Source organism: Ptychodera flava, chromosome 5 (genome assembly GCF_041260155.1).
Source record: "Ptychodera flava strain L36383 chromosome 5, AS_Pfla_20210202, whole genome shotgun sequence".
NCBI lineage: Eukaryota > Metazoa > Hemichordata > Enteropneusta > Ptychoderidae > Ptychodera > Ptychodera flava.
Window position 1 is genome coordinate 21,755,051 of NC_091932.1, and position 12,669 is coordinate 21,767,719.

At 36.4% G+C, this 12,669-nt stretch overlaps 1 protein-coding gene across 2 annotated transcripts; it reads left to right on the forward strand.

Moving 5' to 3' along the window:
* Window positions 1-2,022: 2,022 nt before the first annotated feature.
* Window positions 2,023-10,555, forward strand: LOC139133253 (galactosylceramide sulfotransferase-like). 2 transcript variants are annotated; one of them, XM_070699766.1, is made up of 4 exons: window positions 2,023-2,242; window positions 5,928-6,011; window positions 6,195-6,312; window positions 7,190-10,555. In XM_070699766.1, exons 2-4 carry the CDS (start codon window positions 5,990-5,992, stop codon window positions 8,190-8,192), a joined length of 1,143 nt encoding a protein of 380 aa, XP_070555867.1. In that variant the 5' UTR covers window positions 2,023-2,242; window positions 5,928-5,989; the 3' UTR covers window positions 8,193-10,555. The 2 variants fall into 2 exon arrangements, with proteins under 2 accessions (XP_070555867.1, XP_070555866.1); XM_070699765.1 differs by having other exon boundaries at window positions 7,163-9,314.
* Window positions 10,556-12,669: the final 2,114 nt, after the last annotated feature.

The following is a 12,669-nucleotide window of genomic DNA, read 5'->3' on the forward strand; positions in this document are numbered from 1 at the left end:
TCTACCTTAACGGATGTAGCGATTGTAAAAATAAGATTTAAAACGTTATCCATAACAACAAACGCTGAAAAATGCTTAATACAGCAAGTACAGTGTTTGATTTTCCTACGTTTTATCGACACGACGGGATTATACAGAAACCTGATAAGACAGAATTTGACAGAATGCATAAATCAGGCCAAATGTGACCACTGGCCTCACTAATGTAATGTGTGTAATTGGAGAAGAGAACATTCATGTGAGTTGAAGTTTGAGACGTCGTCAGCTTGCGAGATTTGTTGAAATATAATGCTAATGTCAACTCATCCTGCAGCTGAATATTAGAGAAAATCGTCCTAAGGAAAATTAATTGCTCTCCCCTTGAAAAGGAAAAGTCAGTTGATTTATCGGTTGATTTACTGATAATTATACTCGCATAAGTATTTGGCATTTTGCGGAATTGGGTGAGTAAAGCACTGCAAATCCTCACTTATACTGTAAAACCCACATGGGAAATATCATAATATGCTAGCATTACCTGCTTTAATTATCGGTGACACTGTGAAGATTCCTCGAAGGGGTTGTCGTTCCATATTGTGGCATTGTCACTTGCTACAACGGTAAGCAAATAATTATAGGTGGAGCGCTCGGTGAAAAAACTGAATATAGCCGGCGATTATAAAAACCATCTAATATCTTGCAACTTGTATCATGCTTGCACTTCATTAGGATCGAAAAGATAAATAAGATCTTTCAACTATTGAAGAATTGAAAAATAACTTTCCCATCGCTACAAGCCGTTGTTGACATTAGTTTCAACGATTATGCAAGTTATTTTATTAAGGCATTTTGTCATCCTTATCACAAAAAATAAAATAAAATGCTTGAGCAACAAGACGAATGTACCTGTGGAAAAATGTGACAATCTACTTTTTTTGGGGGATCACATTAGTAATGAGAGAAATTAGTATGCGAAAATAAGGAAAACGAAACTTTAAGAAGATGCTTGTAAATTGCGTCTCTCTTTCAGACTTGTGGTAACTTGCGAGTAGAGGAATGAATGACCAATCTCCACTCTTTCTAATTGGGATGAAAGAACTTGAAAATGACGTTCTTTGACTGTTACCCAATGGTATTTCCTAACTGAGACTGTCATTTAGTGTGCCCATAAATGCTTGTTTAATTTCGTAAATTTACAATATATATGTTGGATACAATTAAAATTGTTCTCACACTACAATAGTTTTCGGCTGATGACAGTTTCTCCAGTTTTGGACGATGAAACGGTTTTATCAGTTTTATAACTGGTATGTAGTAGATGGTTTTCATTTATTTTTCAAACAGTTGCCTTTTATGAAAACTGTCACGATGTAATCATATGTGTATGTAAAGGTATAAGAAATAGGCCTACGTGTACAGTGATTTTTCAATGTTATGTGTAGTAATTAAAGCCAAAATGACAACATTTATAAAGGTTTTGATACTGAATTTTGCCTCCAATATGCGAAATGCATACGTCATAACACATGCGTTTTAGCTAACACTTGTTCTGATGTTCTAATCACCTGAAATCAGTGTGCACGCCTGCCAAGCGATTAAAAGCTTTCTCACATCTTTGGGTATTAGCTTAATAAGCTTACAAGTATGTTCTACAGAAAATTGATATCACGGCACATTTTGAGGCCATAAAATTCGTCATGGATTTCCAATCAATTGCCATAAGCTTGACAACGCTCCAAAGATACCATCTGATGCGACAGGGCTGCAAAAATTAACCCGCCCTTTGGTGAGAAGTAACAGTGTGAGGGTACAATACGGTGTGGCTCTGGAGTCCTGAGTGTTCCACAATGGCACTTGTCGCACCCAACTCAAAGCAAAACCACTCAGTTAAATTGCCGAGAAGAAATGCTGCTCATTATGCTGCACTGTGCATTTGGAAAGCCGATTAAACATCCTCATTTGGATCATGTCCAAACCGTGTTTTTTTTAGTTCGAGGCCATTTTATTTAGGGAATAGTACACGCAAGACGCTGACGACGTTTGGAAGCAGACCTTTTTGGGATTCCGGTATTTGCTAAAAAATACCGCAAAATGTGACAGATTTTTTCGCCATCGACAATTACAAGCTAACTACCATGTACAATAAAAAGTGCGATTGGTCCATATATTTGACAAAACTTGACGCCCCCAACGTTCTGTTCACTGTAGCTACTCAATTCAGTCGGTAAAAGCACCAGTGCATCGGGTAGCTAATAATCGACAGGTAAGATTGTGATTAATCTACATTTTCGATTTTTTTCTGCCTTGATATTGAATGTTTCATTATATTCAGGAATATTTTATGCCTTGATATTTGCTGACATAGATTCAAATTTATGCATTTTCATTGTAAGTATGCAAGACTGTTTTTCTGTTCTTGTTGTCTGAATTCATTAACTGGCCGCTTATCTCTGTATCCGTGTTGCATCAAACTTTGAATGTTTCTAACTTCATCTATGTGTCTGTTCTTCCGACAACATCTGAAGAAAAACATCCGTTACGCAAATTTGTCATGACTTGAAAGAAACAGTAGCAAGAACGATAAGAATTAGGGACTTTAATTCTTTTGAAAAATGTTTCAAACTCGATGTGGTATCAATGTAATATTGAATATTGTGTTGAATACATTAGGACAACCCTTTATATGTCTTAGTGATTCAATGAAAAAACAAGCAATGTTGTTAGAGTTGTGTGCCGTTTGAATGAAAACTTAGCCACCGCACATGCCGGTACATAATACCTGACGAAAACGACTCGAATATTGAAATGAGCCCTGGATTTATAACAAATGTGATATTTTCGATGACGACTGCCTGTCCACGCTGTCTCACAGGCGGCAAAAACGGTGAAATTGTGAAGTCACGCAGTTTGCCACGTCATACAAACATCCGTACAAGATTGGCACAAAGATTAAAATGTAAAAAATACAGGCGAATATTCATTAAACTCTCGAATTCAGAATCTTCAGTATCCTTACATTTGTTCTGCACATTATTTGTAGCCTCTGCGTTAACATTTTTGCTATGCTTGCTCTGATAAAAATAGGGCAAGACTCTCGCTGAGTGGAGTGGTATGTAAATACGACGTTCAGGAGAGGTAGATTTTTCAATGGTCTTCATCCTCAATGTTTTGAAAATACATCGACTCCATATGCTAGTAAGCAGGCTTTAGAAATAATTAGCGGAGAGTAAAAAAATTGTCAAGACGTCTCAGCTTGGGTATCAGCTGTCATTAACCATTTGAGTAATGAAGTCGGTTAAATCATAATGGTACATGTCAAACGGTTATCGTGATGTTTGTTTTACGGTGGTGACGAAGTTGGTTCGAAAGCAGTGACGGTGAAATTACCTGCCAGTTAATTTTAAATCGGGTCGACAATGTTTGTCAGGTAAACTGCAAATTTCATTACGCGTTAGTCATCACTATCGAGAGAGGCTATTTTTGAACCCAATAGATCTTACAAGTTCAAGTTTTCGTCACACTGTCTCGAAAAATGCAAACACAAAAAGGGTTGAGATTAAAACAATAGGCAAGGGGAAATGTATCTCAGTCATCGAAACAAGTTGACGATTTTATATTACAATCGACATTGTTTTTACTTTTGTTTGTCATTTTTGATTTCCCGGGATTGTCCGGAATGGCCTGCACAGCCGTCAAACGTCGGGTTGTAGGGAGTCAAATAAAACGACGCCTTTCTGTACAAATCTCGCAATCCGCACTCAACCAATTACCATCTGACGCCGACGTAAGAAATCGATATAAAATGAATCGCACTTATGAGCCATACCTCTCTTAGGGTAGCAGCCGCTAGCCACGTCACAATAAACGATAGCGAAAGTTTAATCATAGAACAGTCGTACACCATACGACGCCATATAATCAGATAATCTAATTCGGTGCTCATTTAGCTATTAGTGCAAGGTACCGGCATATAAGTATTAATTTATGCAAATTATAATAATTAGTATTGTTTCGGTATTGAAATTTTATGCTAATGATTCGTTATCAATGTGGAATATTCATCTTGCATTGCATATCACTGAGAGGCAGCCGCGACGGGCCAAACACATCATACGGGAAAAAATCGTTTGCAGTTGTTTAAATCACATAAGCTTCTTTCAGACGCGTTTCAAGTTGCACTCACTACACAAGGCTACTAACATTTTACAGAAGATTGGACATTTTTTCGTGGTAAACCTAGAAATTCAGGATTATGTGCATCTTCGGTTAATACATGTATATCAGCAGTTCAGAGGACAGTCCTTCTTTACAGTGTTGATGTTAGTATCTGAAAACTGGTAAATTTGAAACCTTACTAGTATGTTCGTTAGCATGACCATTATTTCGATTGTAATATTGGTACCAGACAAGGGTGTATGCTGAGCCCATTTTTATTTACGCTTTTTATAAATGAACTTTCAACTTACATGGGGAGTGAATCACGTGGTATCTAATAAACGAGGAATTTCCTATTGTTGGCATGCTAATGTATGCAGATGACGTCGCAGATGCTGCTGACTCACCCATTCGATTACAAAGCAAATTAAATCAATTGGAGAAGTTCTGTAAACAATGGGCTATGCAAATAAATTTATCCAAGTCAAAAATTATAGTATTTAGAAACGGGGGTATTTTAAGAAATTACGAAAAGTGGGTCTTTGGTGGAAAGAAAGTGGATGTAGTTAAACATTACAATTACCTGGGTCTTTTACTTTCTTCAAGGTTGTCCTGGTCCCCCGCCAAGAAAAATCTTGCAGCAAAGCGTTTAAAGGGTCTTTTTTCATTACAAGCAATTATTAGAAAACTCGGCGGTTTCTCAACACAAAATTCATTCAAATTGTTTGATTCTGTTATTGCCCCAGCCATCTGTTATGACAGTGAATTGTGGGGATATGAATATTCAGATGTAATTGAACGGGTACATTTAAAATTCTGTAGGTACTTACTTGGTGTGAACAGTAGTGTAAATACACAAGCAGTTCTTGGTGAATGTGGCAGGTTACCTTAATGTTGTTTCTATTTCAAGAAATGTATTTCGTACTGGTTAAAATTATTACAAAAGGGAGAAAATAGACAATTAAAAGCTTGCTATAATTTGTTAAAAAGACTGGATGATGCGGGTAGAACAACGTGGGCTACTCATGTAAAAAATCTGCTTTTCAGATATGGATTCGGTATAGTTTGGATAGAACAGCAGGTTGGGAATACAGAACTATTTTTATATGTTTTTTATCAGAGAGTGCAGGATTGTTATCGACAAGAATGGCATTTTGATATTACACATTCATGTATTGTCAATTTAAGTCACAACTTGAACCAGAAAAATATTTAAATCGTCTTACAGGTATTCATAAAATCATTCTTGCAAATTTCCGTTGTTCAAGTCACAAACTTAATGTTGAGGTTGGTCGCTATTAAAAGATATCACGTGAACACATGATCTGTCTTTACTGTAAAAATGCTCGTGGTGTTGATATTGTTGAAAATTAATTTCATTTTGTATTAATATGTCCGTTGTATAAAGACATAAGATCACAGTATATTTCAAGGTCATACATTGAAAATCCATCTGAAAGAAAGATTATCCATATACTAGACACAGAAAATATTCACGTAATTAGAAATTTAGCAATTTATCTAAGGAAAGCCTTTAAGAGAAGGGAGGAAACGGTATCTAACTTGGTGTAATAATACCTTGTTTTTGTCTTAAATATTGTATGTTCGTCATAGTAATTTTTTTTTAATTTTTATTGTATGATGTCTTGTAATTGACAGTCTCTTTCTCATATTACCTTCAATTGAAATGTACGATGGGCCGAGGCCTTGTATTGAAATAAATAAAATCTAAAATCTAAATCGTTAGCATGACCATGGGATTTGTTTAACATTACACTGATGTTGTTGTGCAGAGAGAAGAGGAGAACAGAACCAGTTGGAAATATACCGTGAACTACAATAATCGTCTAAAGCCATGAGAATAAAGTTGTTCAGCGGTACGTTCATGATTTTTTACAATGCCAATGAATTAGGGACATTGTTGTATTCTGTGATAGGCATATGTTTTTAAGCATTCGGATGTCTACGATAGGAAAGATAACCTTGTTATCTTTGTAAGTACATGCCCGCTTTTTGATGATGATTTGACCCGGATGTTTGGAACTCCATTGTTATTTCAGTGACTAGATTGTACTCAGGATGCAGTCGCTACAACGTCTTGGTTTTGCTTATTTTCTTCGTTTTCGGTGTCTACATTTTCTACCACCTGACCACCGAGCAAGGTGTCGTGGGAATGAGGTGAGAGATTTCGCTTGCCTTCATTTTCATTTTACCGTCCGATTTTTTATCGTACAACGCTTGAAAATAGGCTATACGGATTCTGTGATTTGGACAGGCCACACTTCTCTCGTCGTGAATATCTCAAGATTCGGATATTTTATGAGAGTACACTGACACAACTTTGCATAGCTTAAATTAATTAAAGCTTCGTCAATATTAGTGAATCAAATTCACTTGCATTACCAAAACCATAAAATAAGAGCGATGATATGATTTACATAGTCTTGGAATGTCGAATAATGCAGTTATGATAGATTTACATGAACCTTTACAACAATGCACATTTATTTATGGCTTCCTTTGCTTCACAGAATATGACTGATATGTGGACATATATGCGCAGTTCAAAACTTCTGCGATGATAAGCAAACCGTTAGAACAAGTAACACTTCTAAGACCTTTCGGAACGTGGTTAAATGCCCTTCGATAAGCTTTTCCTCGGTGTATATGGTCAAACATTCGCAATACCAGAAATTACACTATTTCGTTTAGTTTTGTTTGTTCTTGTACCACTTGCTACTAGTTTAAAAGGATTAATCAGTTCCATTATCAAGTAAAAGTGGTTATTGCAATGTTCTTAAGTGAAAATGGATTTATCCTAACCGAACGAATATGGGTGGAATTTTATAAATTCATTGACCGATATGCATTGGTCTTTCTGAAAAGTCAAGTTCAATGTAAAATCTGTTCATAAATAAATGTTTCTCAGATGGACGGATGGAGGAACTGTAGGATTCGACATTCAATGTAAATATAGCCCTGGCAATTTTTGTCTTCCTTTTAATGGGTCCTGTCCCTGTACATGCAGGTTGGCTTTATACCGTTTAACCAACAGTGATGCAGTCATAAACAGTGGAGAATTAGTCAGAGAAGAACAAGTTGGGGTGCATGCCCTACGACACAACGACAGAAAGAAGTCAGAAAGCTGCCGACCAGTGAATAAATTTGTGTTCATCAAACCTGAAAAGACCGGCGGCAGTACAGTTTCCACAATCCTGTTCCGGTACGGCATGAAGAACAACCTGGTGGCTGCCTTGAAACCAAGATGGACTCACATTTGCGTTATTAAAATGGATAAAGAGAAGGACAGACTGGGTATCGTGTACTACAACTGCAGTGATTTCCCAGGGTATGATTACTTGTGTCAACACATCCAGACTTACAACCGAGCTGAACTGAATAGAATCGTCCACGATGCCACATATATGACAATTATCCGATCTCCGTACACACATCTTAAATCCAAATTCTACTTCAGCAGGCAACATCTGAATCTGTCCATGTCACCTGACCCTTTTGCGATTTATCTCAAGGATATCGAGAAAACGGCGATGAAGGATGAGCAACTGCGGAAAGAGACAAATTCCTTCCATTTTCGGTTTGGTCTCAATATCGCCGCGAACGAGTCGTTTGCACTAGAAGACTTCCGCCGGTTCGACGATGAGATCGATTTGGTGATGATAATGGAATACATGGATGAGTCACTCGTTTTACTGAAAAAGCTAATGTGCTGGGACTTTGACGATATGGTCTATCACTCTTGCAAGGTGCATCAAAATTATCAACCACCGACCACTGAGGCAATGCGAGATATCATTACAAAAGTGTCCCGTGCAGACATAAGGCTTTATAACTATTTCAACAGAACCTTCTGGGAAAAAGTTGAAAATTATGACGGTGACTTCGAAGCCGACCTGGAGGAATTTCGATCGGTTCAGAAAGCGGCAAACGCCAAATGTGAAACTGATGAAAACAGTGTCTATTGTACGAATTTACAGAAGGACGTGCATGAGCTGGCCAAAGTAGTGTACGATGAACAAGCCAAATGGATGTGTTGAATGCAGGAGTTTACGCTGCCACACCTAAACTAGCCTCGTAATTAAATGGATGGAAAATATTTGCATTTTAGCATCGTAAAATATAATGCCTACACTTATGAAAGCCCCGACCGTTGTGGAAAATCGTTAAATCGAATATTTCTTTGATATCTCAAAGAAATATTCGATTTAATGATTTTCAAGCAACAGATTCGGCAAACAGTATTATAGAAACCGATGCCCTATAATTCATAAAACATCTTTACCTTAACAAGATTTGCTTGGCAAAATCGTCAGTTTGTATTGTAAACAGCTGGAATATTTTTAGTAATACGGCCAAACGAATTTAAACGATGCATTTGTCTTGTTACAAAATAAACCATTCCCAAAATATTTTTTAACCTTTATGTAATGGTGTATATACTTTAGCTGGTATTGACACATTGTCGAAATAACAGTACGAGACTTCGAAAATTAAAACACAGGTCTGTTAGTTTTCAGTCAAGTTAGACATGACATCGATAAACGCCGTTTGTTTTTATCTCATTAAGGACAATCAAAGTATATTCTGGTAATGTCATCGCCTGAAAATGTATGGTATTCCTACTTGAATGCTATGATTTTATAACGGATTAGTTCTGTTTGTATCGTGTCTGTTTTGAATAACTACTTGCGAAATGTAAACTGTGGCCCATATAATTACTTTAAGAGCTGTCTCGATATTTACGATATGATACGGTGAATACTTTTTCCTTCGTGTCATACATGTAAATATGCCGAGATTGAAGCCAATATGAAACCTTAACAGTATTTTTAAAATACAAAGGGTTCGAACATTTCGCCCTTTCTCAATTTGACCCTGCAGGAAATGGTCTTCAGCAAGTTACCTCATACAAACAGAACTACTTTAGTTGAAAGGCGAGTAATATGTGGCGATGCTCAGAAAATTCTTCACCAAATGCGTATTTCAAAACTAGTATTTCAAAAGGGAAGAAGGAATCTTTGTCCCTTCGAATTCCTCATCCTAATTATTGTAGTCTCCATGATCATTTAATCCATTTATCATTGATATATATGGTTGGCCTTCAAATGTCAAGGTATAATAGAGGTTTCCTAACCTTTGGTATCACACCAGGTCATCTTAACTGATAATAAATAATTTTTAGAAAACAAAAAAATTAGCTTCACATGTTTGAGTGTATTGTATGTAAATCTGACGCCAGTTTCAATTTTTCTCGTCATTTTTTTATTTACAACTCTAATACTATGCAGACATCTCTTAACGGATGCAGCGACAGCAAAAATAAGATGTAGATAACACGTTACCCCAAACAACAGAAGCTGAAAAGATGCTTAACTACATGAAATGCAGTAATTATTTTTCCTTCATTTTATTGAGGTGATACATAAACCTGATTAGAGGATTCTTGACAGGTGCAAAAACCGACCTGATTTGACCACTGGTCTTACTGGTCGTGTAAAGTGTTTAACTGAAGAAGAGAACATTTTTGTGAATTTGTAATATATGACGTCTTCAGCTTGCGAGATTTGTTGCCTTGTAATGCAAATGTCAACTCGCCCTGAGTAGCAGAGAAAATAATCCTCAGAAAATTCATTGCTCTGTAACGAAAAAGTCAGTTGATCTGTGTGTTGAATTACTAATAATCATACTCGCATAAGTAGATGGTATTTTGCGGAATGGGGAAAACAACCCTTCTACCCTTTTACGTGTGTTATGGAGGTTTAAAAGCGAACGCTCAATACCTCGATTGAATTGCATTCAAACACCGAAAATTCTCGACTGCACTGTAAAATCCATATAGAAACTGTCAAATATTGGTGATTTTCCGTCCGTTTGATGATACCATCTACCCGCTTTGATTATCAGAGGCACTGTTAAGATTCCGTAAAAGCGTGGTCGTTCCATCTTGTGGTATTGTCATTTCAAGTGAATATTTATAGAAAGTCCGAAAGTTATATTTATAAGTCAGTGAAAAAAACTGAATATGGCCAGCGATTATTAAAACCATCTAACATCTTGCAACTTGCATTTTGCTTGCACTTCATTAGATAAGATCAAAACGATCCATAAAATGGAATCATTCTACTATTGAAAGATTGAAAAACATTTCCCATCACTGCAAGGCATTGTTGACATCAATACATATTAGTTTCGACCGATGAGCAAGTTATTGAGGTAATATCAGTACAGTCACCCAATCGTACGTTCGAGATGGCTTTTGAAGATTGAAACAGGGTGCTTCAAGACCCAAAATTAAAAATAATGAAATGTGTCAATAATTTCGCCTCTTTGTGAACTGAAATCATGGAAATGTGCCAAGTGTTTAAATGAAGAGACCTTTTGTCTCTGTGTGAGTAAAGTGAAAAAGCGAGAAAGAGTGCCACATTTGTGAAGACCTCAAAGGTGTTCCTGACCTCAAAAGTGTCCCCTTGTTTTCAGTTGAACTTGATTTCCTTACAGTCTAATTAAATTTTTATTCATATCTTGGTATGAAGTTGCGGAACTTTGTTACTTCCTCAGTACTGCTGTGTTGATCGAGTTGTTTTTGACAAATGCTTTCACTTTATCATGTTTTTAAATTTCCAATGCATTTTATCCAGCGAAACCAGACCAAACTGCGCGTCAAATATTTTCGATGACTTAGAGGGTTTAATGAAAGCATCATCGGATTGTACGCACGCGCAGTACAAGATCTGGCCATCGATACGATTGGCGTCAATACAACATTCAGCCATGTCCAAACCGTGAGCGGTGTGTTTGCTGTTATACCTTTTTAGCCAACTTGGATTGATTTTGTTTGCAGTCTTTTGGATTTGCGAGGAAGAGGATTACACAGTAAACAGTAATCTCAGCAAATATCCGACCCCACCAAGCTGCAGGAGTGTACGTACGGAGGCATCATTGTAGCAAGGGAGCTGTCATTATCTCGGAGGAATGACCTCGAAAATATGAAATCGTACGTTGTTTAGGCTCTATTTTTTTACAGCTTGGGCTGGAAACCTGAACATTGTCACTATATTTGTCCGTGTGTTTATGTCCGTCCGTCTGCCCGTCCATCAATTGAAATCAATCAATCAATCAATCAATCAATCAATCAATCAATTATTCATCCCAAACACTGGGCAATTAAAACGGTGACTGAGAAAACTTACACGCACGAACGAGAAATCTACAAAAGAGAAATAAATAAAAACAAACAACAGACAGACACTGGATAAAAAGCTTGACATCATTTATTTTCATTTAACAGCCGCACTGCTGTTGAATAAAAGATTGTTTGCGCTGATTTGACCTGCAAGCCGGGACTGAAAACGCTGATCGGAAGGAAGTAAAACAAACTCTGAAGATAAAACGTTGGTTTTACATGATGTTATAGAGTAAGCCTTCCGGAGCACCTGCTGGTTATAAAAACAAAGCAAATTTCTCTCAGGAGTACAGATTATGTTGGAGCATATTGAAACGATCTTATCTAATGAGTTTTTATTTTTAACGGACAAATTATCCAACAAATAAAGGAAAAAGATAAAACACTTTCAATGAATGTTTTATAAAATAAGGATAAAATATATCTATCAACTTTAAATGAATTCAGTTTTCTCTGAAAGTATAAGCGCTACTGACCCTTTTTCACTATGGCATCAGTGTTGGAATCCCATTTTAATTTATCATCAAAAATGGAACCCAGATAAGCATAACTTGATACAATATCAACTTCTTGATTATGTATGATGGTCAAGTCACTGCCTAAAACCAGAGGTCATGCAATTTGTGCATAGCATCATTATTTGAAGATCTAGATTTGATAAGATTTTTAAGTTGATGTGGTCTGCATGATTAACCGTCATTTGCATAATTAATCAAAATTCATTAGTTTGTGCATTAGACTATATAGCCATCTGAAGAATTACTCAACCAAACTTGATATAACCATGCAGACACTTGAACTGTTCTTAGCTGATACTTTGCTAAATATTTGATGTTTTACAAATTAGTTCATTTGCATATTTATTGAATTTTTATGATTCGCCTGTATATCAATGCAGCGTGCACCGATTATGACGAGACTCATGGTAAATATTGATCATAACTAGGTGGACTTAAGATATATGTCTAATAAGCAAGACATTCTAATTTTAGCTTATTTGCATACTACATAGATTTTGTTTATTAGACTTTATATCATTACTGAGACCATCGATTTTGAATGCACCTCTGGCATGTATTGAGGATACATAAGTTCCTATTAACATCGCATTTGCATACGTAATGAATTTCTGTTATTTGGCTCTACATCACTACTGAGTACATCGATTATGACCAGACCTCTGCCATTCCTTGAATGTAGAAATGTCCACTAATTTTGTAAGTTTTAATTAGAAAGACATTGGAATCTTTACCTTTTTTGCATATTTAATGAATTTCAGGAATTTGGATAAGTCAATATTGAGTGAACAAATTGCGACAGACCTCTGCTAT

Excerpts from the sequence above, each read along its gene's own strand:
- LOC139133253 (XM_070699765.1), top strand. The coding sequence starts at position 5,990 with ATGAGAATAAAGTTGTTCAGCG. Across the intron at positions 6,012-6,194 it reads GAGAATAAAGTTGTTCAGCG|TGACTAGATTGTACTCAGGA; the intron begins GTACGTTCATGA and ends TTGTTATTTCAG. Across the intron at positions 6,313-7,162 it reads CAAGGTGTCGTGGGAATGAG|GTTGGCTTTATACCGTTTAA; the intron begins GTGAGAGATTTC and ends CTGTACATGCAG.